Source organism: Petaurus breviceps, unplaced genomic scaffold, assembly GCF_028583685.1.
Source record: "Petaurus breviceps papuanus isolate PSGF00001 unplaced genomic scaffold, PetGlider_PUasm1.0 174, whole genome shotgun sequence".
NCBI lineage: Eukaryota > Metazoa > Chordata > Mammalia > Diprotodontia > Petauridae > Petaurus > Petaurus breviceps.
In genome coordinates, this window is record NW_027185761.1 from 71,056,078 (window position 1) to 71,082,059 (window position 25,982).

Here is a 25,982-nt window from a genome sequence, read left to right on the forward strand (position 1 = left end):
TGGCCACTGGAGGAGAGCTCCTCAGCTCACAAGGAAGCTGGTTCATCTCTGCAGAAGATTGCTTCTGTTTAATGGGCCTGACCCTGCTTCCCTATGCTCCAGATCCTAACTTGGGAGCTAGGAGGGAAGATGATCAGATTTATATGGCCCTTTAAGTTTTACAAAGAACTTTACAAATAGCATCTCATTTTAGCCCCACAACTATGCTGGGAGGGAGATACTATTATTATCCCCATTTTGTGGATGAGGAAACTAAGGCAGACAGATCTTAGTGACTTAGCCAAGGTCACACAGCTAGTAAGTCTCTGAGGTCAAATTTGAACTCAGGTCCTCCTGACTGCAGACCTGGAGCTCTGGGCACAGTACCATCTAGCTGATCTTAGATGTTATCTAGTTGCTACATTTTATAGATGAGAAAAGTGGGGTTCAGGGATGTGTAAATGAGTTGTCTAGGGACGCTAAGTGCGAGAGTCAGGATTTGAATGTGACTCCCTTGACTTGGAACTCAGTACTCCCGTATTGCATCAAGTGGCCTTCACTGTGTGGCTGGCTCATCCCTCTCCCAGGCAGGGGCTTTTAGCTGTTAGAGCCTGGCTGTCCTGCTTCTCCCAACTCATCTGTTCTCTCTACTTCCGTGCTTTCTTTGTTTGGTATGGTTTGAGGCCCTTTCACATTCAATCCAGAAGCATTGATTAAACACAGATTCTGTGCTAAGCTCCAGGGATAAAAATATCAGCAAAAAAGAAGCCAGTTCCTGCCCTCAGGGAGTTTATATTCCCAAGGATAAAGACAATGTAAAGGGAAGGAGAAAACGGGGAGCAGGAAGAGTGAGAGGGCCTCCATGTGGGAACACAATGGAGAAGGCCAGGAGAGGAACCCAGAGGGGAGTGAAGACATGCCTGGCCTGGGCTCCTAATGGAGATGCTTGGGAGCCAGCCAATCAGAGGAAGGGGCCACAGGGCCAGAGGGGACCTCCAGGATGGCAAGGCTGCTGTGGCATGGTGGGGATAGCCTTCTTCATCTTGCTGATGCCCAGACCTGAAAGACTCCAGAAGTTTTCTGAGAACAGGGGCTGCGGTGGCACTGTGACCTTCCTCATCCCAGAAGGTTGAAGTACAATACATTTCTTGAACTTTTTCTTCTATTTTAAGTTCTAAGGTGTGTTCTTCTCCACAAATAGTCACCTTTTGAATTTTCTAAATGAGAAAGGAAGAGTGGGAGAGATCGTTAAAGGAACTTAATTAATTAGATTAAAAACAAGTATTTTAAGCCATAATAGAACATGTGGAATTGCTTTGATGAGTCTGGTTATACTAGAGGAAGCTAGAATCTGCTCTGGGAAACTTGGGTGGCATTGGTGGTCCCTGAGGGAAAGAATTGGTGACCTCATCTTGTGCTGTGCCCGAGTTAGACCGACAGAAGGAGTAACGGATTCATATTGGGCCACCACATTTTAGGAAGGCAACCAGGACACTGAAGGGTCTTCAGCCCATGCCACGTGGGGACCTGTTGAAGGATCTACCAAGACAGAGCAGAGGGCCTCTCATAAGGAAGTAGGATTGGACTTTTTCTGCTTGGTTCCCGTGGGCTGGTCCAGAGGTAGTTGGTTTCTTTTAACCTTCCTGGGTCTGAATGGCCAATCTTGAGGCATTAGGGCTCACTTGGAAGGGGCAGCTAAAAAGGCTTGTGTGTAGCTCACACAATACTCAGAGATCATTTCCTTCCCTTGTCAAATAGGTGTCTGTATTATATCAGTCAAATATATATTATATTAGTCATATAAGATGCCCATAGCCACATGTGTGCACACATGCACATGCACATGCAGCTCATGTGTATGTCTACCAATCAAATCTCCTTTCTCCTCTTTTTATCAGATAATGTTAAAAAAATTGTGGGGCTCACAAATTAGTTGTGCCAGTGCAGGATGGGGAAGTCATGGTGTCTGAGGGTTTTGGTGGATGCCAAGCTCACTCTGAGTCAGTAGGAAGGAAGGAAACCAGCCTTTGTTAAGTGCTAACCATGCCCCAGGTGCTGTGCTCAGTGCTTTACAAATGTGGTCTCATTTAATTCTTACAACAGCCATTGGAGGTAAGTGCTATCATGATCTTCATTTTACAAAACATTGATGAAATGGAGGCAGAGGTTAAGTGACTTGTCCAAGGTCACACAGCCAGTAAGTGTCTGATACAGGGAGGTGGTGCAATGGATAGAATGTGGGGCCTTGGAGTCAGGAAGACCTGGATTCAAATCCAGCTTCAGATACTTACTAGCTGTGTGACCCTGGGCAAGTCATTTAATTTCTGTTTCAATTTCCTCAAATGTAAAGTGGGAATCATGATAGCACTTCCCTCTTAGGGTTGTTTGGAGGATCAAATGAGATCATGCTTGTAAAGCATTTAGCACGATGCCTGGCCCAGAGTAAGTGTCATATAAATGATGATGATGGTCAAGATAGCAGCACCATTGACATCTCAGGCCTCCCAGCAGCTGCACAAGCTAGTATGTCCTCCATCTGGAAGGAATGGAATGGCACTGTCTTCAACAAAAGCCAACAGCCCTGCTCACCTGCCCTCTGTAGTTTTGTTTTTGGTGATGGGGGCCTCGTCTTAGGCAGGAGACCAGTTGGAGGCAGCGGGGAAGGAGCCCTGTCTGCACTGGGATTCAAAGACCTGTGTTCAGATCCCAGTTCTGTGACTCCCCTACCTCTAGAGTTATCCTGGGAAGATCCCCAAGCCTCACCGGGGCTCCTTTTATAAACAGAGAGGATGGATAGAGCATCTCCAAGGCTTTTCCTCGGGTCCTCATGGGAAGCATCCCTGAGGACAGTGAGCAGGACAGAGAGGGAACTTAACACTTCCCTTTTCTTACCTGGGTCTAGGAATGGGGAATGTTCAGCCTGGGAAAAAAGAAGATTAGGGGGAGCATTCCTACTGTCTTCAGGGCACATTAATAACAGTTTTGCATTCAGACTCTTTGCAGGGATGCTACACACTAGAAGGGTTAGATTCTGTTTCTTGTTTCTAGATGGAAGAATGGGGGTGGAGACTACAGAGAGTCAAACGTTAGCTGGCTAAGAGGAATAAGATCCTGACGGTGTGAGGAGTCAGTCAGGAGGCTGGTCTGCTTAGGAAGGCACTGAGCTCACAGGCTCGAATGAGTGAGTGAGAAGGGGCTGGAAGAGATCATTCCAGCTAACCCTCCTCATTGTTACAGAGGAGGAAAGCGATTTACCTGAGGTCACACAGGTAATAACAGAACCGGAATTTGGATTTGGATCTTCAAGCCTTTCCCCATTGACCACGTGGTCACTCAGCCCCTGCCATTTTCACATCTTCCAGCCGAGGCTGGCTGAAGGTGACCTCACAGGATTCTGGGAAGAAGGATTCCTGCGGCAGGACTGGTCAGCTCAGACTAAGACTTCTTGATCAGGGGCTTATGAACTTGGATAGGGAAAATTTGCATCTTTATTTCAGTATAATTGGTTTCCTTTGTATTTCTATTTACCTTGTTTTATGTATTAAAAACATTATTTTAAGAAGGGGCCCCGACACACTCAAAAAGATGAAACAACCCCAAGGATGTTTAGGATCTCTCCTCTGTCTGTGACCACAAGACAGTCTGGCTTGATATTGTCACGAATGGTTGGAGTGTGGGTCCAAACTGGGTCTTACGGTAGCTTGAGATGTGACTTCTGAGCACTGATAGAAACTTTTCTTGGTGAGTGCCTTTAAGTAGTCTAAACCTAATAAGAAATGAGTAATTAGCAGGGAGAGAGCCACACTGTGGGGCCAAAATGGGCTACATGGGAGGGCTAGGTTAGTTTTCTTATTAGACCTTTAATTTTCCTGACATTGTCTTCTGAGTGTCTGAAATGTACATTTTACGTTTTTGTATTTAAAGATTGTTTTCCCTCCTTGGACGTAAACTCCTGGGGGGGGGGGCAGGCACTTGGGATCTCCAGTCCTAGATTGGGGAGGGCACGTGATTCTACACTTACTAAAGGCTTGTTGATTTGAATCAAATTCTTGGTTTTGGGGGAATAGAAATTGGGAGTCATTCATTTCAAAGACATGAATTATACACTGGCTTTTTTCATTATTGGTTTAAGTTTAAACTGCAGGACCTCAACTGGAACTTGGCAGAAACTCCCTGCCCCTCTCCCTCCTCAAGCCCTCCACCTCTCCAGCTTTCCACTCTTCCTCGCCCATCTCTGCCAAGAGATCGTGCCTGTTCTGTTTGCCTGGAGAAGAGCAGTCTGCAATTATCAATGCATGTTATGCGGCGTAAGAATTTGTATGGCTATCTTGCATGTCTGAAATGACAGAACATTTTATAGAAAAATTAAACTAGATATTTCATTTAAAATCTAGCCAGTACCTAAATTTGTTTGGCAACAGATTTTAGCATTAAATTTCAAAAGGATGATTATAAAAATCTAGTTTGCAAAATACTATCTTAAAAATAACTTGACAACACCTGTTCCTCAAAGCAGATTTCTTTCTTTCTTTTTTTAAAAAAAATTCTCCTTCAAGTGAGAAACTATTGGATTTTTTTCCTCTGGTCAGTGGTTTTTTTTTCCTTCTTTAAAATTACCTACCAGGAACCCACCTATCTGCCAAATTTCAACTTAATTGAGTTTTTATGGTTCAGTCGTAAACCTCTGCAAAGGAGGCACTGAACTGGAAACACTGACCTCAGTCTCAGTTACAGCGGCCCCCTTGCACTGCCCTCCCCAGCACGCATGCTCTGGCTTTGGGAGTTCACAGTGATGAGGGTAAGGAACGTAATGGAAAACTCATGTCACAAAGGAGAGTATGATTCGCCATCAGTCATGTGGGGCATTTTGGGAAAGCTGGAACACAAGCGTGCGTTGACAAATCCAAGGGGGTTCTGGGGAATTAAGGTTGATCATAAAACTCAATAATATTTGCTAAGCCTTTGAAGAACTGGCCAGAGTCCACCCCTCGCCCCCATGCCCCATCTGATTCCTGTTTCTTGGACAAAACGCTTCTATGTGTGTGCCAGATTCAGAGCCCACTCCCATTCTCCACAAGAAGAGGTAATTCTGCTAGAGCTTGAGTTGATTTCACACTTTTCTCCAAGAAAACTTTGTGACGTTTAATTTGAATGTGTGTTTGGGGTGGGGGAGGGATCTGTCATAATGGGGTCAAAGGGTGACATCAGTGGACCCAGGGATGGTCCTGGTTCATCAGGGACTGCTCAGGAGGTGATCTGATTATTTCAGACAAGTTCACTTTGGCCTTTATCTGTGATCAATCAATCAGTTATCAAACATCCATTGAGTGCCTGTTGTGTTCCAGGTGCTGTGTTAGGCACTGACTGCTGATGCTGCAAAGTTCAGGGAGAGCTGGCCTTTGGAAAGATATTTTGAAGGAAGCTTGAGGCAGGGAGTTTGGCTCTTTCCTGAGGCTTGGGGGGAGTGTCATTGTGATATAGTGTCAGAGGATAGGGATTCCAATGGTACCTCTGTAGCTTGCTGCCCTTGTCTCCTTGGTAGGTCGCTTCTTAGCTTTGGGTCTCAGTTTCTACAACTATAAAATGAAGCATTGGCCCAAATGGCCTGTGAGGCCTCTTCTGGCTCTAGCTCTTGGTTCTTATGCTTATGTGGGAGAGTGGGGTAGGGTGAGGGTGACTGAGGCAAAGGGACTGAGTGGACTTTCCTGCATGCTGCTTTCTTAGAAGGTGGGAAGCAAGAATTCAGACCTTTAGATTTAGTGTCAGAAGGGCTGAGTCCAAATTCAGCCATTTTACTTTTCTAAACCAATTTCCTTCTCTGCAAAATGAGGTCCTTGACCTCAGTGGTCTCCTATGAACAGGCTCTCTTCTCTTTGTTAAATTCTGAGCACGTCTTCCCTGTTTGCTCTGTCTATCCATTCTTCACCAGTTACTTGGGTTGCAGCCCCTGGCACTTGGCCAGGAGCCTAAGAGCAGGTATAGGAGAGGCCTCCAGCATCGGCCCTTGGCACAGATAGAGTTTGGAGGCACTGCTTACTGTACCAGTATACACTATCCCTTTAAGGCTCTCTACACCCCCCTGAGAGCACAGGTGTGTGCAGTCCAGGCTGTATCATGACCTCAGGCCGTGTTCTGCTCTTAGGTGCCCTAGAGGTGTGACTGAGCTGACCCAGCCTTGGGACTCTCTTTGCCATACTTCTGCCTGGGAGAGGAAGGTGCCCACCCGAGCCCTCTGGAGACCTTCTCCCCCAAATCCCCAATCTTCCCTGCTTCAGCCAATCATCCAAGAATGCTCCGGCCCTTCCCCATCATTGAATGTCCAGGCACCCTGTCTGAGCAGGACCCCAGAGCTGCTGTATCCATTAATAATCTTTTAAGGGGGGTATTTTCCACCATCCTCTTGAATTAAGGCAAAGGCTCTGGTTTTGAGTGTGTGTTCAGTCAGTTTCCAGGAGACCTTATGGAGGGTATTTACTCATACAGTATCCCCAATTTTTCCACAGCCTTGACAATCATAAGGCAGGTAGCATTTATTAAGCACCTACTGTGCACCAGACTCTGTGACGCTCTCTGAGGGATGCTTGGGCTGCACTGGGAGACCTGGTATGAGGGGTAAGTCCCCACTCTGCTATGACGAGATCACAGCTGCAACTTCATACTCTGGTTTGGGCACCACATTCTAGGAAGAGCATGGCCTTCTGGACACTGGCCAGCAGAGGGAGGCATGAAGGATGAAGGGAGTCCGGGTCCTGCCCTGTGAGGATAACTTGAAGGAACTCAGGTAGTTTTGCATGAAGGAAAGGAGCCTTGGGCAGATGGCATAGGAGAACCAAGTCATGGCTGTCCCAGGGAAGCAGGATGAGCCTTGCCTTGCTTAGTGCCAGCAGGCAGACAAAGGGTGTGTGTGTGTGTGTGTGTGTGTGTGTGTAGTTATGGAGAGGAAGGCTTGGGATAACACAGAACTTCCTCTTATGGCTGCCGTGGCACATAGTAGGTCTTCAAGCAAGGACAACACGTGGCTTCCTCAGGAGTGCCAGAGGGGAGCATTGCCAGGCAGGGACTAGACTGGCCAGCACTGAGTTAGCCCCTGCCATCTGTGGGTTTCCGTGAAGTCTCCACCTCTCTATCCTGTGCCCAGCTCTGATGTTCGGGAGTCTGCCCCTCTCACTTCACCTGTCTCTAGCATCCATCCCTTCCTGTGAGCTCCTTGGTGTCACATTGGTCCTGTAAACAGAAAAGGACCTCAGAGGACACTGAGTCTGATCCTACTGATAATAACAAGATTAAGATTTCCAGTCCCCATCTTCATTGGAGCCACTGAACAGCCCTTGGAGGGAACTATTTCGAGTATTATTATCCCCATGTGACAGATGAGGTAGTTGAGCCTCAAAGAAATGTGAATGCACCAGGTACTGTGGCCAAAGTGATGGGCTCAGTATTTGAACCTGGGCTTGTGGTACAAAGTTAAGGCTGTCCTCATGAAATCATGATGCTTCTCTATCCTGGCTTAATAAGGCTTGTTAAGTAGTATTAGACTATTTAAAATAGTATCAGCTATGTTAAAATGTAATCATGGAAAGAAAAAAAAAAGATGTGACTCTAAAGATCCCTCCTCCCTTTCTTGAGCCAAAGGCTTCCCATCATCTTCCCAGTAAGCAACTGTTAATGGCCAGGAAGATGGTGCTTCCTGAATGCCGCTTCCAGTTTCAGAAGCAAGACACGTGAAGTATCCACTTATGTTTGTTGGGAACCTTTAAAGAATGAATGGCAAACTCATCCAGCCCTTGGAAGTTCCAGAGCCTTCTAGGAGCTTCTAGAAGGCGTGATGCTCCTTGAGTTGGGTCCTATTCCCAGGTTACCATGCATGTCACCAAGAGGTAGGGGGAGTGCATCCGGCTGGGAACCAGAAGAAGGCTCACCAAATGATGGGCCGCCAAGCCAAGCCCACACCAGGACTAAAAGAATGAGTGCAAGCTGCTGGAGGGCAAGCATGGCTTTTTTTTTTGTCTTGGAATTCCTCAGTTCTTGAGGGGCTGGGTTTGGATTCAGGATTACCAGAGTTCAAGCCTTGGCTTTGCTATCCTCTGACTCTGTGATCATGGGATCATCTACCAAGGCAGCCTTCTAAAGGGAATGTCAATCAGTGGAGAGAGTCTCTCCTCAGGAACTCTCCATGCAGGTGGTGCTGACTTTGTAGGATGTCCCCTACTCTGTAGATGCTGAATTCAGTCTGGATGTCAGTCAGTTTGCTGCTGCTGGGTCATGTTCTGTGCCAGGCACAGTACAGAGGGGTAGCTGCAGTTAGCACATGGCAGTCACTTTACATTTTTATTTATTCCTTTATTTAAAGTTTATTGATTGATTGAAAAGAATGAAGCAATCCCTACTCACAAAGAACTTACATTTTAATGGGGAGGTCAGTTTTCTCCCCATTAGAATATAAGGCACTAGAAGGTAGGGAAGACCTTGGCATGCAGACAATGCTTAGACAAAGAGATTATGAATATGGTATGATTATTTATAGGTAGGCTAGGGGGCAACATGGATCGAGTGCTTGACCTGGAGTCAGGAAGAGCAGAGTTCAAATCCAGCCTCAAACACTAGTTGTATGACCCTGGGCAAGTCACTTAATTTCTGTCTGCTCCAGTTTCCTAGTCTATAAAATGGAGGTAATAATAGCACTTACCTCCCAGGGTTGTTGTAAGGACCAAATGAGATAACGATTGTAAAATGCTCAGCATGATGCCTTCTATATGGTCAGCACTATATAAGTGTTAGCCATTATTATCATTTTTATCATTAAAGAAGGCACTACTTCAGTTTGAGATTCTTGGCGCCTTTAATTTTCAGGTCTACTCAGAAAGAATTCCTAATACCTTGATTTCACGACTTTTGTGATCTCTTTCTGTGATGGGGTGTGATGGGATTTCACGACTTTTGTGATCTCTTTCTGTGATGGGGTGTGATGGGTTCCCCTGCTGCTCACTGAAGAAAGCTGGACCAGGCATGGGGAAGTAGGGGCTGCCTTCTGGTAGCCCCACAGAGCCTTTGTTTGGGATTTGGGTAAGGAGCAGGTTGGCCCTTTGCGAGGGATGGACGCTGGCAGCAGGCCTGTGTCTGAGTTTGGGCTGCACAGTTCTTGGTATCATTTGTGGCACTGAGGCTGGAGTTAGAGGAAGGGCTTCTGCTCTTGGGAGGGTCAGCCAGCTCCCTAGGATGCTGATGAGAATAGATTCACCTTAAGAGCTTGCTGGGGAAGCCAAAGAGCTGGTCAGAGGCCCTTCATCTCTGTCCCTCCTCCACTCTCTCCCTGGAGCAGTCCGGCCATTGGAGAATGGCTTCTGAGCACACACTGAGATGCACCTTCCTGTAACTCTGACCAGGCAGATGTTCACACTTCAGCCAGAAGTCTTTCCTGATTCCCCACCTACTAGTGCCTTTCCCCCCAACTACTTTTTTTTTGGGGGGGGGTGGAGTGTTGGAACAAAGCTTCCATTCAAACCTTGGGGCTTTTTTTGTGCTTTGGAGTTTTCTGAGAGAGACTGACCTCTGCTTGGTGGAGGCAATGCTGGCAGGCTGCTGCCAGCCCCAGGAGGGGTGGAGTTGGCCAGAGCTGCTTGGCAGAAACACCTGTGTGGTTCCAGACTTGAGGCAGGGAGGCCCATTGGCAATGACCCAGGAGTGAGGCCATCCTGATCTTCTTCATGAGGCCTTTTCTTATCCCTGTCTCCCCCATCACCTCATATCTGCTCTGGATCTGCCAGTAAATGTTCATGTGTTATAAGCTGAAGTTATAAGCTCCTTGAGGGTGGGGACTTTTCATTTTGCATTCATAGTGCCTAGTGCATAATAGTTCCTTAAATGCTTTTTTAATAAAAAGACATTTTTTTGGTGACCTTTTGTTTTTATTCTAAATTTGCATTTGTTGGATTTTTGATGGGAAAGATGGCCCCTCCTTGGTACTGCCAGGTTGTCTCTCATCTCTTGGTTCCCGTGGGTATCACTCAGGTAAGTGGTGCCCATCTGAGCTCATGCCTTGTTCTCTCCTCATGTATCTTTGGAGCCTTGATGTGTTACAGCCTAGATCCCCTGTCTCCCATCCAGACAGAGGAACCACAGCAGTGACTTTGAGAAACATGTCACATAGTGAGTGATACAGGTTAGGCCGGCATCGACCGTCAGCTAAGCAGGGTTAGATTTCAGGAAAACATAAGGCCTTTCCCGAAAGCTTGTCACAGGCTTAAAAAAGAAAAAGAAAAAGGTCTCCAAAGTGTGAACAATGGTAAGTGTGCCAAAATCGAAGTTTGAGCAAGAACACACAAATGGAGAGCGGCTCTAAAAGCCAAGGAGGTAATTGGAAAGTGCTTGTTAAAGTAATTAGTAGGAAAAAAAGCCAGTGTGAAATTGCGAGAGGATCCCCCCTCCCCGAGCAGAACGGGCCTCCTCGGAATCGCAGTGGAGACGAGAGCGGAGAGCGGGATGCTGAGATGGGAGGGAAATGAGCCAGGTGGGCTCTGCCCTGGAACAAAGGGACCTCTGTGCCTGCCTTCACCCCGAGCTCCGAGCTCGGTGTTAGAAGCCTCCATGAATATTTAAATGGTTTTGAAATGAGGCTTTTATCTGTGAGCTGAAGGTTCAGAGAAGCACTTTGGGAGCTGGCTCCTTTGGCAGAGGCATTCAAGGGCACCCAGCTTGGACATCCGTCCCGGGCCCCAGGATGCCCTGTGGCAGAAGGTGGGCTGAGATTGCAGGGATGACGGAGGTGCCTTCTGCCTTCATTTGGATGTGTTCAGAACTCGGCGGGAATGGAGGCTCTGGGTTCTCTGCCTTCCATGAAATCTATGCTAAAGAAACAAATGAAATGTGTTCAACTCGGTAGGGGGGGGGGGGGACAGGGCTAGCCTAGCTCATCTTTGGCAAATAGGCTTCACCTCACTGCCTCGAGGCAGTTTCCTCGTTGGTAAAATGTGGATGATAATATCTTGGTACCCATTTTCACAGGGGTCTTTTGACACTAAAATGAGATAATGGGTTACGTACTTTGAGGACTTTAGTAAATAAGTGTCAGTTATTGTTACTAGTATTATCGGTATTAGTCTATGTCATGTTTTTAGGCCATATATACGTGTAAATCACAAAATCTTTGTTTAAAATCTTTTGTAAGTCTTGGTTTTCTACTAATTCTCCCTTTTTCAAAATTATTCCAAATTAACAAGTTAGAGGAAAAACTTCAGTTAACCAGCATTTGAGTAACTGAATGTTCTTAGGTAACAAAATTTTTCCCTCAAGGTCGCAAGTCCTAGCTTGAGTGATCCCTAACCTGGAGAAAGCTGAAAGAGCCAAGTCATGTGTCTAAAAGCTCTAAGACAAAGGATATACTTCCAAGCACTTATATTTGCTCAGAACAGGCACCTGGGGCCATAACACCTAGAATTCCAGGTCTTTCCAAGGACCTCCAGAAGGGTTTTGACCACTGAGGCCTTTAAGATGTCCAGGTTCCACCTTCTCTCAGTTACTTAAATTTTTTTTGTGTGCTCACAGCTTTGTTTAGGGACTTTTTCATTAAAAATTCCTGACCTCCAGGAATAAACCATCTTTAAAACTGACTTCCATTCTGACAGAAATATAAGAAACCAAATTTCAGCAGGCCATCAAAAAGCCTTTTCTTTCCCCCGTACATACATCTAATTTATTCCTTGCTATAGTATTCTCTCAGGGGACTCAGGAAACAGTGACAACAATGCCGCTGTGAAAAGGTCCAGAGAACTTTCTGCAAGCTGGACCATGTGATGATGCTTCCTCTATTTGACCTTGGGCAAGTGGTTTTACTTTTCTGACTCTCAGTTTCCTCATCTGTAAAATGAGAGGGGTTGACTAGATGGTCTTGAAAGTCCTTTGCAGTTCTAGATTCAGAATTCTTTGATGAGGAGAAAAACAATCTTCTTGTTGCAAACCTTGATATTTTCAAAATCATTGTGTGGCTATGTCTGACTAATTTGCCCTGGCTTTTTTTAATGGGGCAGGGACAAGGGCAGGGGGAAAAGCCCATATAGATTACATACAAGAAATACTACCTTGGGTTTACAAGCACAGGGGTCTGTGGACTCCTGCCTTTTCTCATTTGCAGATGAGAAAAACCAAACTTCTTTCAATGGAATGTGGGGGGTAAAATTTCACCTTGTAGCTCGAAATACGTCTTTTCTTGGAAAACATTCATATTTGTGATCCTGCTGCCAAAGACCATCACCACCATTTTGCACAGCAACAATTATGTGGACTGCAATGGAAATTCTATTATTACCTCTTAAGTACTTATGGACACACATTTAAAAAGGCTTTTAAGAGGTTTGCCTTAGAGCTTGTTAAGTTATGTTTTTGTCTTTTGTTTTCAAAAAGGACCTTGGCATCAGGGAAATGATGACATGACTTGCAGTTGACTTTGATTTGAGTGAGGGAGGGCTGTGCAAGGTCACCAGCTTACTAAGTTAAAACATACTGAAAATCCCCCCGAATATTTTGCCATGTCTTCTTTGATGAATTTTGAGACAAGTTTGGGCTGTGTATCTTTGCTTGTTTCATAGGTAAATCACATGGTAGTAGTAAACTCTTAAATTTAGCACATTACCTGTTAGCACTTTATGTTGTTCTTTCCTTCCAGTTTTGAAATTCCTGATAATTATTCTAATGCTGATGTTAGCAGCTGTTTCAGCATCTGGTTTTGAAGTAGAAGCAGTAATACTTCCCCTAGCGTGGCTTCATCCCTTGTTGGCTATGGCTCTATGTGCTCACAGGGTTAAACTAACTATTCCCAGGCTGTCAAAGCCCATTTTCAAGCATGAGAAGAATACTTGACTTGTTGGAGAAAGTAGCCTCAAAACTGTAGAGGACAGAACTGTTCTGTGTGTCTGCAAACGTGGGAGGTGAAGGCAAGATGAAGCCACTGTCTGTGGGTGTACCTGGAAATGTGGGCAGTGGCGAAGTCTGAGCTCCGGTCGCTGGATAGAAAGAGATTAGGCTTGCAGGCAAAGGTAGGAGGTGGATGGAGGAGGTAGGAGAGATGCTTGGCGTGTCACTCTTAGAAGCAAGTGGAGATTTTCTGAGAGCTCCCACCCCTTCCTGAGGATGCTGACTTTGAACAAAAGTCTGCTATGTTGCTTTTCTCATTCCAGAAAGACGAACCTTTTATTGCTGGTGCTCATATAGGATGTATTGTTCCTACCCCTGTATGTCTGGATAAGTGGCCCCTCGTGTCTTCCCTGTTACCTCTAATACGCTGGTCAGTCATCAAGCATTTAAGTGCTTACCATGTACATTGTACTATGTACAGTCCATGTTCTAGATTCTGGGGAAAAGGAAAATAAATCCTGTCTCTCCCCTTAATGAGCTTGTAGTCTAATGGGGAGACAATATGCAAGTGGTGTGTGTGTGTGTATGTGTGTGTGTGTGTGTGTGTGTGTACACAAATGCAGGGGCGACATTTCCAGAAATGGCCTTTGGAAGATCACTTTGGCACCTGAATGGAGGATGGACTCGAGTGGGGAGAGACTTGGGGTAGGAAGACCCCTCCCCACTCCCCTCAACCCCCAGCAGCCCCTGCAGTAGCTAGGTAAGAGGAGAGAAGGGGTGGAAACGAGAGGTGTTAGGAGAGTAGAGATGACAGGACTTGGTGAGATTGGCTATGGGGAATGAGAGAGACTGAAGGGCCCAGGCTCACAGGGATGGCAGTCTCCCCTCACGCTCTAGTTCATGTGCTTGTTTTTTCAGGCTTTCAGAACCAAGGATGGCTATCTCGTGGTTGGAACTGGGAATCAACAGCAGTTTGTGACCATCTGCAAGGTAAGGGAGATCCAATCTGGGGAGGAAAAGGGACTCAGATGTCGTTTGTGAAAGTTAGTGTCCCGTTTCTGGTCAGTTAGCTGGGCTGGGAGGCAAACGCATTGACTTGGAACTCTTTGGAAGGCTTTGGAAAGTTGGAAGAACCCCTCCTCCTTCAGCTCTCTTTCCTTCGTGTCTTTGGGACTTTGCTCAGGCACTGCCCTCCTCCTGAGACTTTTCCTGGTCCTTCCTAGGTTGGCACTTCCTGCCTTAAGGCCACCTTGTATCTGCCATATTTGTGCTTTGGGTGTAGTCACATGTGTGCACATTGCAAACTCCTTGAGGGTGGGCTATGGATTTTTTGTGTCCTCAGCCTTTGTGTCCTGAGCCCCTAGCCCCAGTGCTGTTTCAGTCCTGTCTGACTCTGTGACCCCATTTGGGGTTTTCTTGGTAAAGACACTGGGGTTGTTTGTGTTTCCTTCTCTAGCTCATTTTACAGACGAGGAAATTGAGGGAAACAGGGTGAAGTGACTTGCTCAGGGTCACACAGCTAGTGTCTGAAGCCACATTTGAACTCAGGAAGATGAGTATTTGTGACTCCAAGCCTGGCACACTATCCGCTGTGCCACTCAGCTTCCCCAGCCAGCACTTAGCACACACTTGTTGATTGATTGATTGATTAATTAATGATACCAAGAGAGAACACTGAACCCTTTCACTCTTTCTGTAGCCAACTCAACCAACAACTAAAACTCAACATATATTAAGCACGTAGGTAATATAAGACTGCAGATACCATGGCCACAAACAGTGCCTTTCCTGCCCCTAAGGAGTTTGTATTGCAGCAGGGTAATAAAACATGTACCCAAATGATGGAGAGCCAAGGCATGGCTCACATTTATATGCCATTTTCAGGTTTGCAAAACACTCTGCATACTTGTCTCATCTGATCTACCCAAGAGCCTTCTGAGGTAGCTAGTATGTGTAACCGTCTTTAGCATCTATTTAATAGATAAACGGAGACTGGGAAATGTGTAGTTTCTTGCCTAGGGTACCAGGCTATTAAGTGTTGGGGGTAGGATTTGAACCTAGGTCTTCTGACTCCAAGTCTAGCTATTTTTCCATTATAACTTTACTTTGGGGAAAGGAGAGGTTCAGACAAGGAGCCATAAGAAAATCTGAGGAAGGGAGACCATTTTACCTGGCAGGAGTGTTTGAGGAAGGCTTCATGGAGGAATGGGACCAGAATCAGACCTAGAGGCTGGGAGAGGGTTTCAGCACTTGTAAGGAAAAGCAGAAGGGTGGAAGCCGGCCTTTGTAAAGGTCCAGAGTTAGTGCTGGAGCCTGGAGTGAATGCAGGGGTGGAGATAGGCACTGGATCCTGGACGCTGTTCTAGGAAATTCCCATGTGAAGAAGCTTCATCTATCAGTGCAGGTCAGTACCTTCTCCCAACTTAGAGTCTTAGTGAAGAGAGTGAAGGGCTCCTCTTTTAGTGCCCAGCAAGGGTGGGAGAACCTGGCGGCTTGTAGGGGAGCTGAACTGATGTAGTTTGTATGGATTCACTCAGGGTCTGTTTGGAGGCTGTAATGTAATGCCAAGGAAAGGCAACTTCCCAAGGTTCAGAAGACCAGCATAGGTGCTCTCCATTTTACTCAGTGACAACCCAAGAACAGAGAAGATCAAAACATGACATCATTCAAAATACAGCATTTACTAAGTGTGATTAAATAATCTCCAAGGACTACCCCACCCCAGGACCTTCCAATCATTCAATCAATTACAAAGTCCCTGTTCTAAATACTTCTCCACCCCTAGGCTGTACCTTCATTTAGTCCACCACAAAGCCCCTCTTCTCAAATGGAGATTAGTTTCCAAACATAAGTAAAGTACATTCACTTGTTCAACCATAGAACACAAAAAGGTCAAAAGTTCCCCACCCCTGGATCACAATTGAATCTACCCCAGAGTTACATCAAGTTTAAGCACAGCACTTAATACCCAAATGGAGGTCTTTTCTTCATCTTGACACGAGGCAAGTTCTCAGCAATCTTAGTTCCTGGGGAGACAAGGCTTAGCAAGGCCATAAGATACATTTCCAGTCCCTTCATGAATTCATCCTCTGTCTGTAGAACAGTCCTAGAACCCCTGAAAACATTAGCAAAACCCTCTCCCAGGATTTCTGTAAACATACAACAAGAAAATCCTTCTTCAGGGCTTCTGAACCAACAGAAAGGTTCCCAGACCCCTGCAACAACAGCACTGTCCTTCACCAGTGGACAGTATTCACTCTGTCTGCAGGATAGTCTCCAGACCCCTGCAACAACAGCACTGTCCTTCACCAGTGGACAGTATTCACTCTCTGTCTGCAGGACAGTCTCAGGGCTTCTTAACCAAAAGCCAAGTTCCAGGACTTCTTCAACAACAGGACAGTCTTTCACCAGTGGACAAATCTGGCAAAACAACATCAAAACAGACAGACAAAGTACCAGCAAAACAGCCATGACTCCTCAGTCCTTGGCAGCTCAGGGGGCAGGTCTCAAAAGTCCAGGGCGATTCAAAGTGGCCCCAGCAATCCTCTCAGTCTCTCTCTGCCTCCACGAGGTGCCGCTTCCAAAAAGTTCTTCTGCTTCTCTCTTGTCTCTCCAAATCTACGTCACCAGCTATTCCCAGTTCAGGACTCTCTTTTCACATCAACAAGTCCATCCCACAGGTGGGATTAACAAGCTCTGGGTTTTAACACAATCAGTTTGAAAACCAAGCCAATACAGGGGAATCTTTAATTGCTATTACTATCACAGAGGCTTACTTCACTAGGATACTCACTGACCTACAATATGCTACTAGTCTGGCCTGGTCATAGCAAGAACTCTGCAGATCTCCATTATCATCATTTGTCAAACACCTCACCTGTCACCTCCGTGAGCAAGCCCAGCCTGACCAGGCACCATGTATACACACTCCAGTTACATAATAACTTTTGTCTGCATCATCCCTTCCATACTGGCATGAGGCCAAGGAATTAGGTTCCTGAGGCCCCAACCACCAGTTGTCTACTTTAGGTCGGTATTGCTCTGGTCAATCTGAAGAAGAGGATGCCAGATCTCATCATCACCAGACTCTGAAGGGGGTGAGATAGACAGTTGCTGGATCCTTCACAATCTGATGGCTGAAAAAGTCCTACCTCCTTCCCCTCTTTCAATCCTTGTGACTCAAAGCTTCTCCTTTGGCAAAATTAACACACAAAACCCCTCTTCTGTTGCTACCACTCCTAGCTGGCTTCTCCATTTCTCTTTCTCTGCTACCTCCGAATATGTGCAGACATCCATTCTTTTTTTTTTAATTCATTATTTTATTTTTAGTTTACAAAATTTAGTTCCACAAGCTTTTGAGTTTTAAATTTTCTCCCCCCTCCACTCTCCCTCCTCAAGATGGCATTAAATCTGACATAAGCTCTACATATGCGTTCATATTAAACATTTTCGTATTAGTCATGTTGTAAAGAAGAATTAGAACCAATAGAAAGAAACATGAGAAAGAAAAAACAAAACAAAACAAAAAAGAGAGAGTGCAAATTGTTTCCTTGATCTGCATTCAGACGCCATAATTCTTTTTCTGGATGTGGACAGCATTTTCCAACACAAGACTTTTGGAGTTGTCTTACAGCCTTGCATTGCTGAGAAGAGCCAGGTCTATCAAAGTTAGTCATCGCACACTGTTGCTGTTACTGTGTACAATGTTCTCCTGGTTCTGCTCCCTTCACTCAGCATCAGTTCATTTAAGTCTTTCCAGGTTTTTCTGAAGTCTGACTGCTCCTCATTTCTTGTAACACAGTAGTATTCTATTCCATTCATATAGCACAACTTGTTCAGCCATTCCCCATTTGATGGGCATCCGCTCAATTTCCAATTCTTCGCCACCACAAAAAAAAGTATATTTTGTACATGTGGGTCTTTTCCCCATTTGTACGATCTCTTTGGGATACAGCCTTAGAAGTGGTATTGCTGGGGCAAAGGGTATGCTCATTTTTATAGCCCTTTGGGCATAGTTCCAAATTGTTCTCCAGAATGGTTGGAGCAGTTTACAACTCTACCAACAATGCAGTAGTGTTCCAATTTTCCCACAGCTTCTCCAGCATTTATAATTTTCCTGTTTTGTCATCTTAGCCAATCAGATCTCCATTCTTAAAATGCCTTCATTAGACTCTGGCTTTTCTCCTTTATTCTCCACCCCCACCTACTTGGTAGCTCCTTCCCTCTAAGATGACCTTCATATGTACCTTATATGTAACCAGCTGTTTGCATGTTGTCTCCCCCATCAGAATGGGAGCTCCTTGAAGGCAGGGGCTGGATTTTTGTTTTTATTTTTGACTTTCTTTGTTTCCAGTGTTTAGCATAGTGCCTGACACATAGTGAGTGATTAATTAATGCTTATTGCTTGACTGGACTGCTCTGTCCAAAGCTAAAGTGACTGTTAATACTCAGATCCAGTGGCTTGTTCTTAGTCCTCATCCTTTCTGACTTCTCGGTGGCTTTCCGGACCACTGACCATTCCCTCTTCCCTTGGTTTTTGTGACACTGAGTTCTGGTCATCTGTCCGTTCCTTTTCCGTCTCAGTCTTCACCCCACTATCAATGGTTACACCTTCAGCTTCTTCAAGGCCCTCTCCTTCTCTCTCTTTATTTTCTCTTGGTGAACTTAATATTCCAAATGGGTTATCTCTGTCATCTCTATGTTGATGATTCTAAGATCTATATATTTAGGTCTTAACATGGTAATACATGGCTCTACATTGGTAAATACATGTTTATTGATTGGTCTATCCTTGGTTTATATCTTAAATTTTAATTCTAGATCACTAACTACCTATTGGACATATATAATTGCATATCTAATAGGCATTTCAATTACATATCTCTAATTCTCTCTTTATCTGTATCTGTACGGGGCTGTGTTTCTCCTGCTATTAAAATGGGTCCCACAAAGTTCTGTCTTGAAAGCCCTCCTATTTTAATCTTTAAAGGCCAGCTCCAGTACCACCCTCTCCCACCAAGTCATCTTTGGCCCAAGCAGTTGGCAGTAACCTTTCACTCTTGCACATCTGAGAGTGCTTGGCGTGGCCTTTGTGTGCATTGGCCATGTGCCATTTGGTATGGTGGTTAAGAATGTATTTGTGATGTAGCCTACTAGACTCTCAGGGTCATAGGGACAGAGTCTGTGCCTTATCTGTACTTTTTGTATCTCTCGTATGTAGAGTGCTGTGCCGCTCTTCATGCAGTTGTCTTTGTTAAATTGGATTAACATGAATAATTATGACTGCTAGCACTAGTTGGAACTCCGTTAACATAGCAGCTCAAGCTTACAAAATATTTATATCCTGCTCAAATAGACACTTCCATTTGGTTCTTGCAAGAGCCCTGTGAGGTAGGTAACATCGGTTAAATTTTTTTAATGTGAATTTTTATTGAGATCTTTTGTCTTCGTGCTATTTACATGTCCCAATATCTCCCTCTTCCCTCTCATTCCTCAGGAGCCATCCCTTGTTGCAGAGGAGAACAGCCCCAACCCATCAAGCCCTCAGCTCAATCCAGTATTCTGCTGAGTGCTCTGTCCCCCAGTCCCCCATCTGCAAAGGGAGGAGGAAGGTGGCTCTCTCATCTCTTCTGGGGGCCAGGCTCGGGCACTTTCATTCCTCACACTTCCATTGTGTCTCCATTGTGTCTTTGGTTTACATTGCTCTCTGTGCACGTTGTTTTCCTACTTCTTCTTCCTTCCCTCTGTGTCAGCTCCAACAAGTCCTTCCAAGCATCTCAGTGTCCTCCATATTTATTCTTTCCATTGTCCCAGTGGTATTCTTTCATGTCCTCACCCCACGATTCCTTAAGCTTCCTTACTCAGTGGGCATCAACATTGGTTCCGATTGTTTGCTGGAAAAAGTGCCCACTTTATTTTCCCCACTTTTGAGAAGAGGAAACTCAGACTTGAGATATCAGGCGACCTGTCCATTAATGGCAGAGCTGGGGTGCGAGCCTCACCAGGCCAGTGTTCCTTCTAGTAGGGGTTTTAATAAAACTTTGCAGTCTGATCCTCCAATGAATATTTACTTATGTTCTGCATATTTTTGTTATTATTTTAAGGTCACAATTACAGCCTCATAAAACAATGCTACTTCCACAAACACAGTTTCCAAAATGAGATCCTCAGGGAAATCATTTTCAAACCATTTCATTTTGGATATTTATTCACATAGATACATCTTCCAAAGTTTGGAAACTTGGCTAGACATTCCACTCTTGGGCTAAGCATTCATTCTCTTCATGCCTTTACAGGACCATATGTTTTATATATTATACACGTCAGCACCAAATAGTGACTAAAGGGCTGGCCTTGGAGTCAGAAAGTCCTGGGTTCAGATCCTGTCTCTGACAGAATAATTCAGTGATCACAGAATTGGCATTCTAGTCCTCCTGCAGCAATCTTAGATGAGAATCCATCTGTCAGTGAGCATTTTTAAAGCTTTTGTTCTATGTCAGGTACTGTGCTATCCCCTGGGTGATACAGTCCTAAGCACAGCGTCTAGTACGTGGTAGGTGATGAAGCAGTCCTTTCTCTCAAGGCACTAAGCTACAGAAGGGGATGTGTGGAAGGAGTTTTCATACCAGGATTTCCCCACAATGATGAAGATCAGAAATATACATACACACACAAGTATTACCTGAAGTCTTAGTTGTCTATTTCACTCTCTTAATCTGTCAGTCTTGGTAAGAAGGCAATACCCGAATGGAATTGGTATTGATGGGATAAGCACTTATTTAGCACCTGCTGTTGTCCAGGCATTGTGCTAAGTGCTCAGAGATAGTGAAAGAAAGAATCCCTTCTCTCCAGGGTTTGCACTGGAAGGGAAGAAGCAAGAAAACAATTACCTGTATCAGCATCTACAGAATAAATATTTGGAAGATAAATGCGAACTAGTGAAATACAAGGAAGATTGAGGCACCAGACCCTTTGTTCTTAATTTCAAGAAAATCGATTAAAATATATTTCTAGTCAAAGAGAAAGTTTTGTTTTGTTGTTTTTAAATTTGTCCTGTTCACTCCCTGATCTCACCTGGCATCGTTCATGGTTTTCACTGACCACAGCACTCTGGGCATCATTTGAGGTTTTTAAGATGCCCATGAATTCCTTTTGAGATCCTATTGGGAGCCATATTTAATGCAGTCAACTTAACGCGTCCAAAAAAAAAATGGAAATTACTCCTTTTATATGAGAGGTTAACTGCTGGGGCTGAAAACCACAGCAAAGTGGGGGCCGCTGAGCAGGGAAGGTGATAAATGACGCCGATTCTGATTGCAGGAGGGCTCAGCGGCCAAGGTGGAGAAGAGGCGAGTCCCGGTAATGGGGCCCTGAGTGAGTGCAGGGAAGATGGATCCAACATTTGATCTGGGATCAAAGAGTCCTCATTAGGAAGGGTCACCGTCAGAAATCTGAACCATACGGAAGCTGCTGCCTGTGAAGGCACTCACGGCTGGAGCGGCAGAGATGTAATGGGCCGCTCCGCGCGCTCTAAACGATCACAGACCCTCCCTGGGCCCATATGGTGGGAGCTGGGGGGGGGGGAGCAAATGACTGGCTGACATATTCCTCCCTGTTGTTGAAAATAACTGCACTGAATCCTTTTCATGTTTGATTCATTGCCATAGATCAATGCGGAGCGTTTGAACTTCCTCATAAGTAACCATAAAGAAAAATATTTTGGGAGATGGCTCTTCCCAAGCAGTGTGGCTCACCATTAATTTTACTGCTCGAGCCTGGCTTATCTGCAGGATGGGCCGGTGGAGGGGAGAAGGGCCCAGGCCAGGTGTGGCCCAGAGCAGAGCGGGTTTGGGTTTTCTGCTGGATTGGAAGTCAAAGGACCCGGCTCTGACACTGATTACTTGAGTGGCCTCGATTGGCTCCCTGCACCTATTCATGTGATCGTGGCTTCGAGGCCATGTGGGACAATCGTCACCTCACAGAGGAGAGAACTGAGGCAGACAGAGGCAAAGCTGCCACTACCAAGTGTCTGAGGCTGGATCTGAACCCAGAGCTTCCTGACTTCAAGAGCGGCCCCTCGTCTGTTGTACAGTCTCGTTGCCTCTGAGTTGTCCCAAGAACTTCTCCCATCTGTTCTCCTTCGCCACCTGGAATCACGGATCCCTTGTCCTTAAAGTGAGGGATCCAGTCTAGGGAAGTCCATTCACTCATTCATTCGCCGAAGAATTACTGAGCCCTGGCTCTCTCTCAGCTCTGCCTTGTGCTGTCAGCATTCTTAGTACTTTGCTTGGCATGCAGTAAGGGCATAATAAGTACATTTGCATGCATTCATCAGCAGCCTGGGCTCTGGAGCAGAGAAAGCAGACCCCAAGATTCTGTGCACAGCTGAGTCTTGGAAAAATCAAAAAACCAAGAGGGTTAGGGAAGCTTGGGCATGAATGAGAGGAGCGTGACAATGTCTCACCTTGTGTCCAGGTGGGGCTGGGGGGCTCAACTCAGGCCTCCTCCCCCAAGCTCTGCATACAGTACAGCTTTCAGTGCTGCGGGGGGGGGGGGTGTACCTGGGCTCTCACACAAGACCCAGAGGTGGGAGCTGGAGGAGAGCAGAGGAAGGCGGAGTCCATGCCGACCCAGTGAGTGATGAGCAGTTAGCACGTCTCACAGGTCAGTCAGAGGCCGACTAAATGTTGGATGATGGTCGGCCGGTGAATTAAGAGTTTTGTGTCATCCAGGTCTCGCCCCAGGGATCTGTTCTGGGCCATGGCATCTAAGCACATACATGCACACATACATCTCTGATATTATGTAAATGTAATACATGTCTAATATGACTCAGTGAGTGGCACGTGGGGAATGGTCGTCCCCTCTCCCCCAAGATGGGGATCAGAACAGCATCTTCTTCATAGGATCCCTGTGAAGATAAATGAGTCGATGCATAGAAAGGGCTCAGCAAACCTAAGGTTTTATATGAATGCCGCTGTGACCATCACAGTTTCTGTCGATGCCGCTGTTGGACCAGCAGTCTTCGTCGTCTTGTTTGCTGATCTGGTTGTGGTGGCTGTCCTTGTTCTCGGCATTCTCGTCGCCTTTCGTTGTTGTGGCTGTTGTCACGGTCAGTAGCGCTGGTGCCCCTCTGCCCTGGTCAGGTCACATCTGAAGTATGGTGATCAGTTCTGGTGCAGTACATTCCGGGAGATGGGAAATCAAGCGGAGCATCTAGCATTAGAGAGTAAGCGTCTTGGCGTGGGAGAAGAAGAGGCTCCCATGTGGTAGCGGCAAGCTTCTTAGCAACGTAGGAGACACAGTAATATGCTGAGCAGAAGGATGGTGTTTGGGGCAGGAGGAAACGATAAATCACTTTAAGCAATTTTGAGGAATGCAGGAGAAGGATTGCCAAGCAGCGTTAAGGGCCCGCCTGAGGTTAGACTGCAGAAATTTAGAACAGAGGCCCTCAGCTCTGTTTTTTTGGGTTCTTGGGTAGGAATCCACAGCCTAGGGGCAGGAGGGAAGAAAGTAGACATTTGGGGTTTCCCAGGATTGGGCATTGCTGAGACAGATGGAACAAAAGGGCAAGGCTACGGGGATTGTCCATTGAGAGCCCTGATGAATGGCTCTTTTGGGCATCCAGCCTGGCTAAGGGAGCAAGTGAACACAGACTTGGGAGGGTCCAAGGGCCTAGAGGTCTTGATATGGGCAGGGATCACGTTTAGCACTAAACTAATGGTGTGACAGAGGCAGAAGAATTGAAGTCAGAATCCGACGTCCTGCAGGTGGGACAGTGCTAAGGGCTGACAAGTCATATCATGTAGCCAAGCTTGTGGGTGTGTGATGTGGAGAGAAGATGAACGTGAATGAGAAGAAGAGGGTGAGAAATCAGAAAACCATTGGATTGGAAGATTTATCAGTGAGAATATTAGAACCATCCGGTAAGATGGCAAGCTATGGAGGTAGGGAGATGTGGGGAGTGAGGCTTGTGGGAAGATTGTGGGCCAAGTTCTAAAGTCACCGAGGAAGGGAGGGGGAAAATCCTAGAGGCTGGTAGACTGAATTGGGCTTCCCCATTCTATGCCTCCTAATGGTCACTCATTTCATTGATTCTCTAGTCACAAATGCCCTAGTTCTTTTATCCTCTTCTCTTTCTGCTTTCCTGGTGGCCAGCTGTGATTAAAATCCTTCCCTACTGTCTCTGCTCTAGGTTCTGGACTATCCGCAGAGACAGCTGCTCTGGGGATTGGGGTCATGGTTCTAGATGGATTACCTCAATGCTGGGATGTGCTGAAGAGGCAGCAAAGAGCTTGTGAAGGAAAGAATGGCCCCTGACCCAAGTCATTGTGTTCATTGGTCCTTGTCTAACATGTAGTAGTATTTTCAAAAATGACCCTTGCTTTTAACTTGCTGATAACTTGGCATATAGCATCCCTTGTTTTAATTTTATCATATAATGTACTTTGTTTTTTCCCCTTATCTTGAGCTTTTCCTAAGTCTTATTTGAAGCCTTGCTGTGATGCAGAGGCAGTCCCTGGTTCTTTCAAGCAATGCTCGACTAGGCATTTGACATCTCTCAAAGTCTCCTTGCAACAAAGGCCCTTTTAAGACTGTCAGTATTGTTCTGGTGCTCTTGTATGACTGTGAGAGCTAGAATACTACAGTCTCTGAAGAACTGAGAATCTACATGATACAGAGATCTGTGAAGAGGGTTTTGGTGGAGGGGAGCAGCCCCTGATATGTTACAAACAAGGAGTCACTAAGAAGAAATAGAATAAAGGAAGGCATCCAAGAATGTGAGAGCAGCCAAGAAGATGGGCTCCTCAGATGGAGAGGGCAAAGGATAACTGGACCCCTTGTGTATTCCTATAATGTTGAATGTAAGGACGGTGTAGCCGAGTCAATCAATCAAGTAACCCCGCTCCACTTAAAGTCAGTGATAAGATGCTGAAGCAGTCATCTTGCACTGACTGCACAAAAATCCTGTTTGGGTAGGCTGAGGAAACTTGGGATCTTCTATAAGTTATCCATACATAGAACCACATGTTCCAGAAGTTGGAACCAGTGTGATGCTCTAGCTAAACTCCCTGAGAAGGAATAGCCTGGGTGGGTCCACTTTGACCCCAGGTCTTCTCTAGGATCTTTCCCCCAAACACTTTGGCTGGAGGAGAATTTTGCAAGCCTCGAAGGGTCCAGAAAATGTTGGACATTTCAGCATCCCACCAATGTTCTAGTGGCCTGATAAATTGATGCTAGTGTCTGCGCTGGGACTCAAGGACAGACAGATACAGATTTAGGGTGCCATAGGAAACTCAATAAATAAATGATGCCCTGCTTAAGGGAACCTTTTTGAGCACCCCAAGAGTGGGGTAAAAGGACTTCCAGTGACAAGATCTGTGCTATCTTTCTGCCTATGTGCTCTCTGAACTTCAGCCCATGCCTGAATGCTGAATATATTGGTGGCAGAGAGGGTCCCAGACTTTTTTGGTTGGGGCAGGTTTCATACCAACTATTCTTACCGTACACCTTAGTAAACAGTGCTTTCTAAAAGCTACTTAAGCATAGCTGACTAAAGTGTTTATATTGACTGATAATCAGTGTGGACTTGAGCCTTCTTTAGAGACTCACCCAGACTCCTCAAGGGAACCTCTAGAACCTTGAGGGGAAATGGAACCTTGCTTAAGTATGGGAAGGGCATCCATGTGAGGAAGGATTTGACTTGTCTTATTGGACCCTGGAAGGCAGGGCTAGGAGCAATGGCTGAAATGTGAAGAAAGATTTGGGCTTTGTGGAGAGAAAACCATCCTAGGTTGTGGCTTCCCTTTCTCTCATAAGAGACTGTCTAGCAAAAGCTGGGTGACTGTGATGTGTAAGGTGACAGACCTGTTGCTGGAAAGTACCTTTGAAATCATCTAAGGTTAAGTGACTTGTCCAAGGTCCTATAGGTAGTAATAATAGAAACTAGGACTTAGATGATGCCTTAAGATTCATAAAGTGCTTTACAAATATCATCTTATTTGTTCCTTATAAAAATCCTGGGAGATGGGTGCAATTATTAGCCCCATATTACAGATGAGGAAACTAAAGCTGGCTTTGAACTGACTGATGTAGAACTCTATCCAGAGTACCACCTAAGCACTGAGGTAGTAAGTGGCAGAGCCATCTGCACCTGA

General features: G+C 45.6%; 1 protein-coding gene across 3 annotated transcripts in view; it reads left to right on the forward strand.

Moving 5' to 3' along the window:
* Window positions 1-25,982, forward strand: part of SUGCT (succinyl-CoA:glutarate-CoA transferase) — a 667,680-nt gene that overhangs the window by 218,658 nt on the left and 423,040 nt on the right. For 2 of the 3 annotated variants that reach the window (XR_011167603.1, XM_069084394.1), the window contains exon 10: window positions 13,744-13,815. The exons of the other annotated variant lie outside the window; for it this stretch is intronic. Coding sequence is in view for 1 of the 2 variants with exons in the window: in XM_069084394.1 (XP_068940495.1) it covers window positions 13,744-13,815 (72 nt within the window). In the remaining variant the exon portion in view is untranslated. The remainder of the gene's footprint in view (window positions 1-13,743; window positions 13,816-25,982) is intronic. 3 annotated transcript variants of the gene reach the window in all.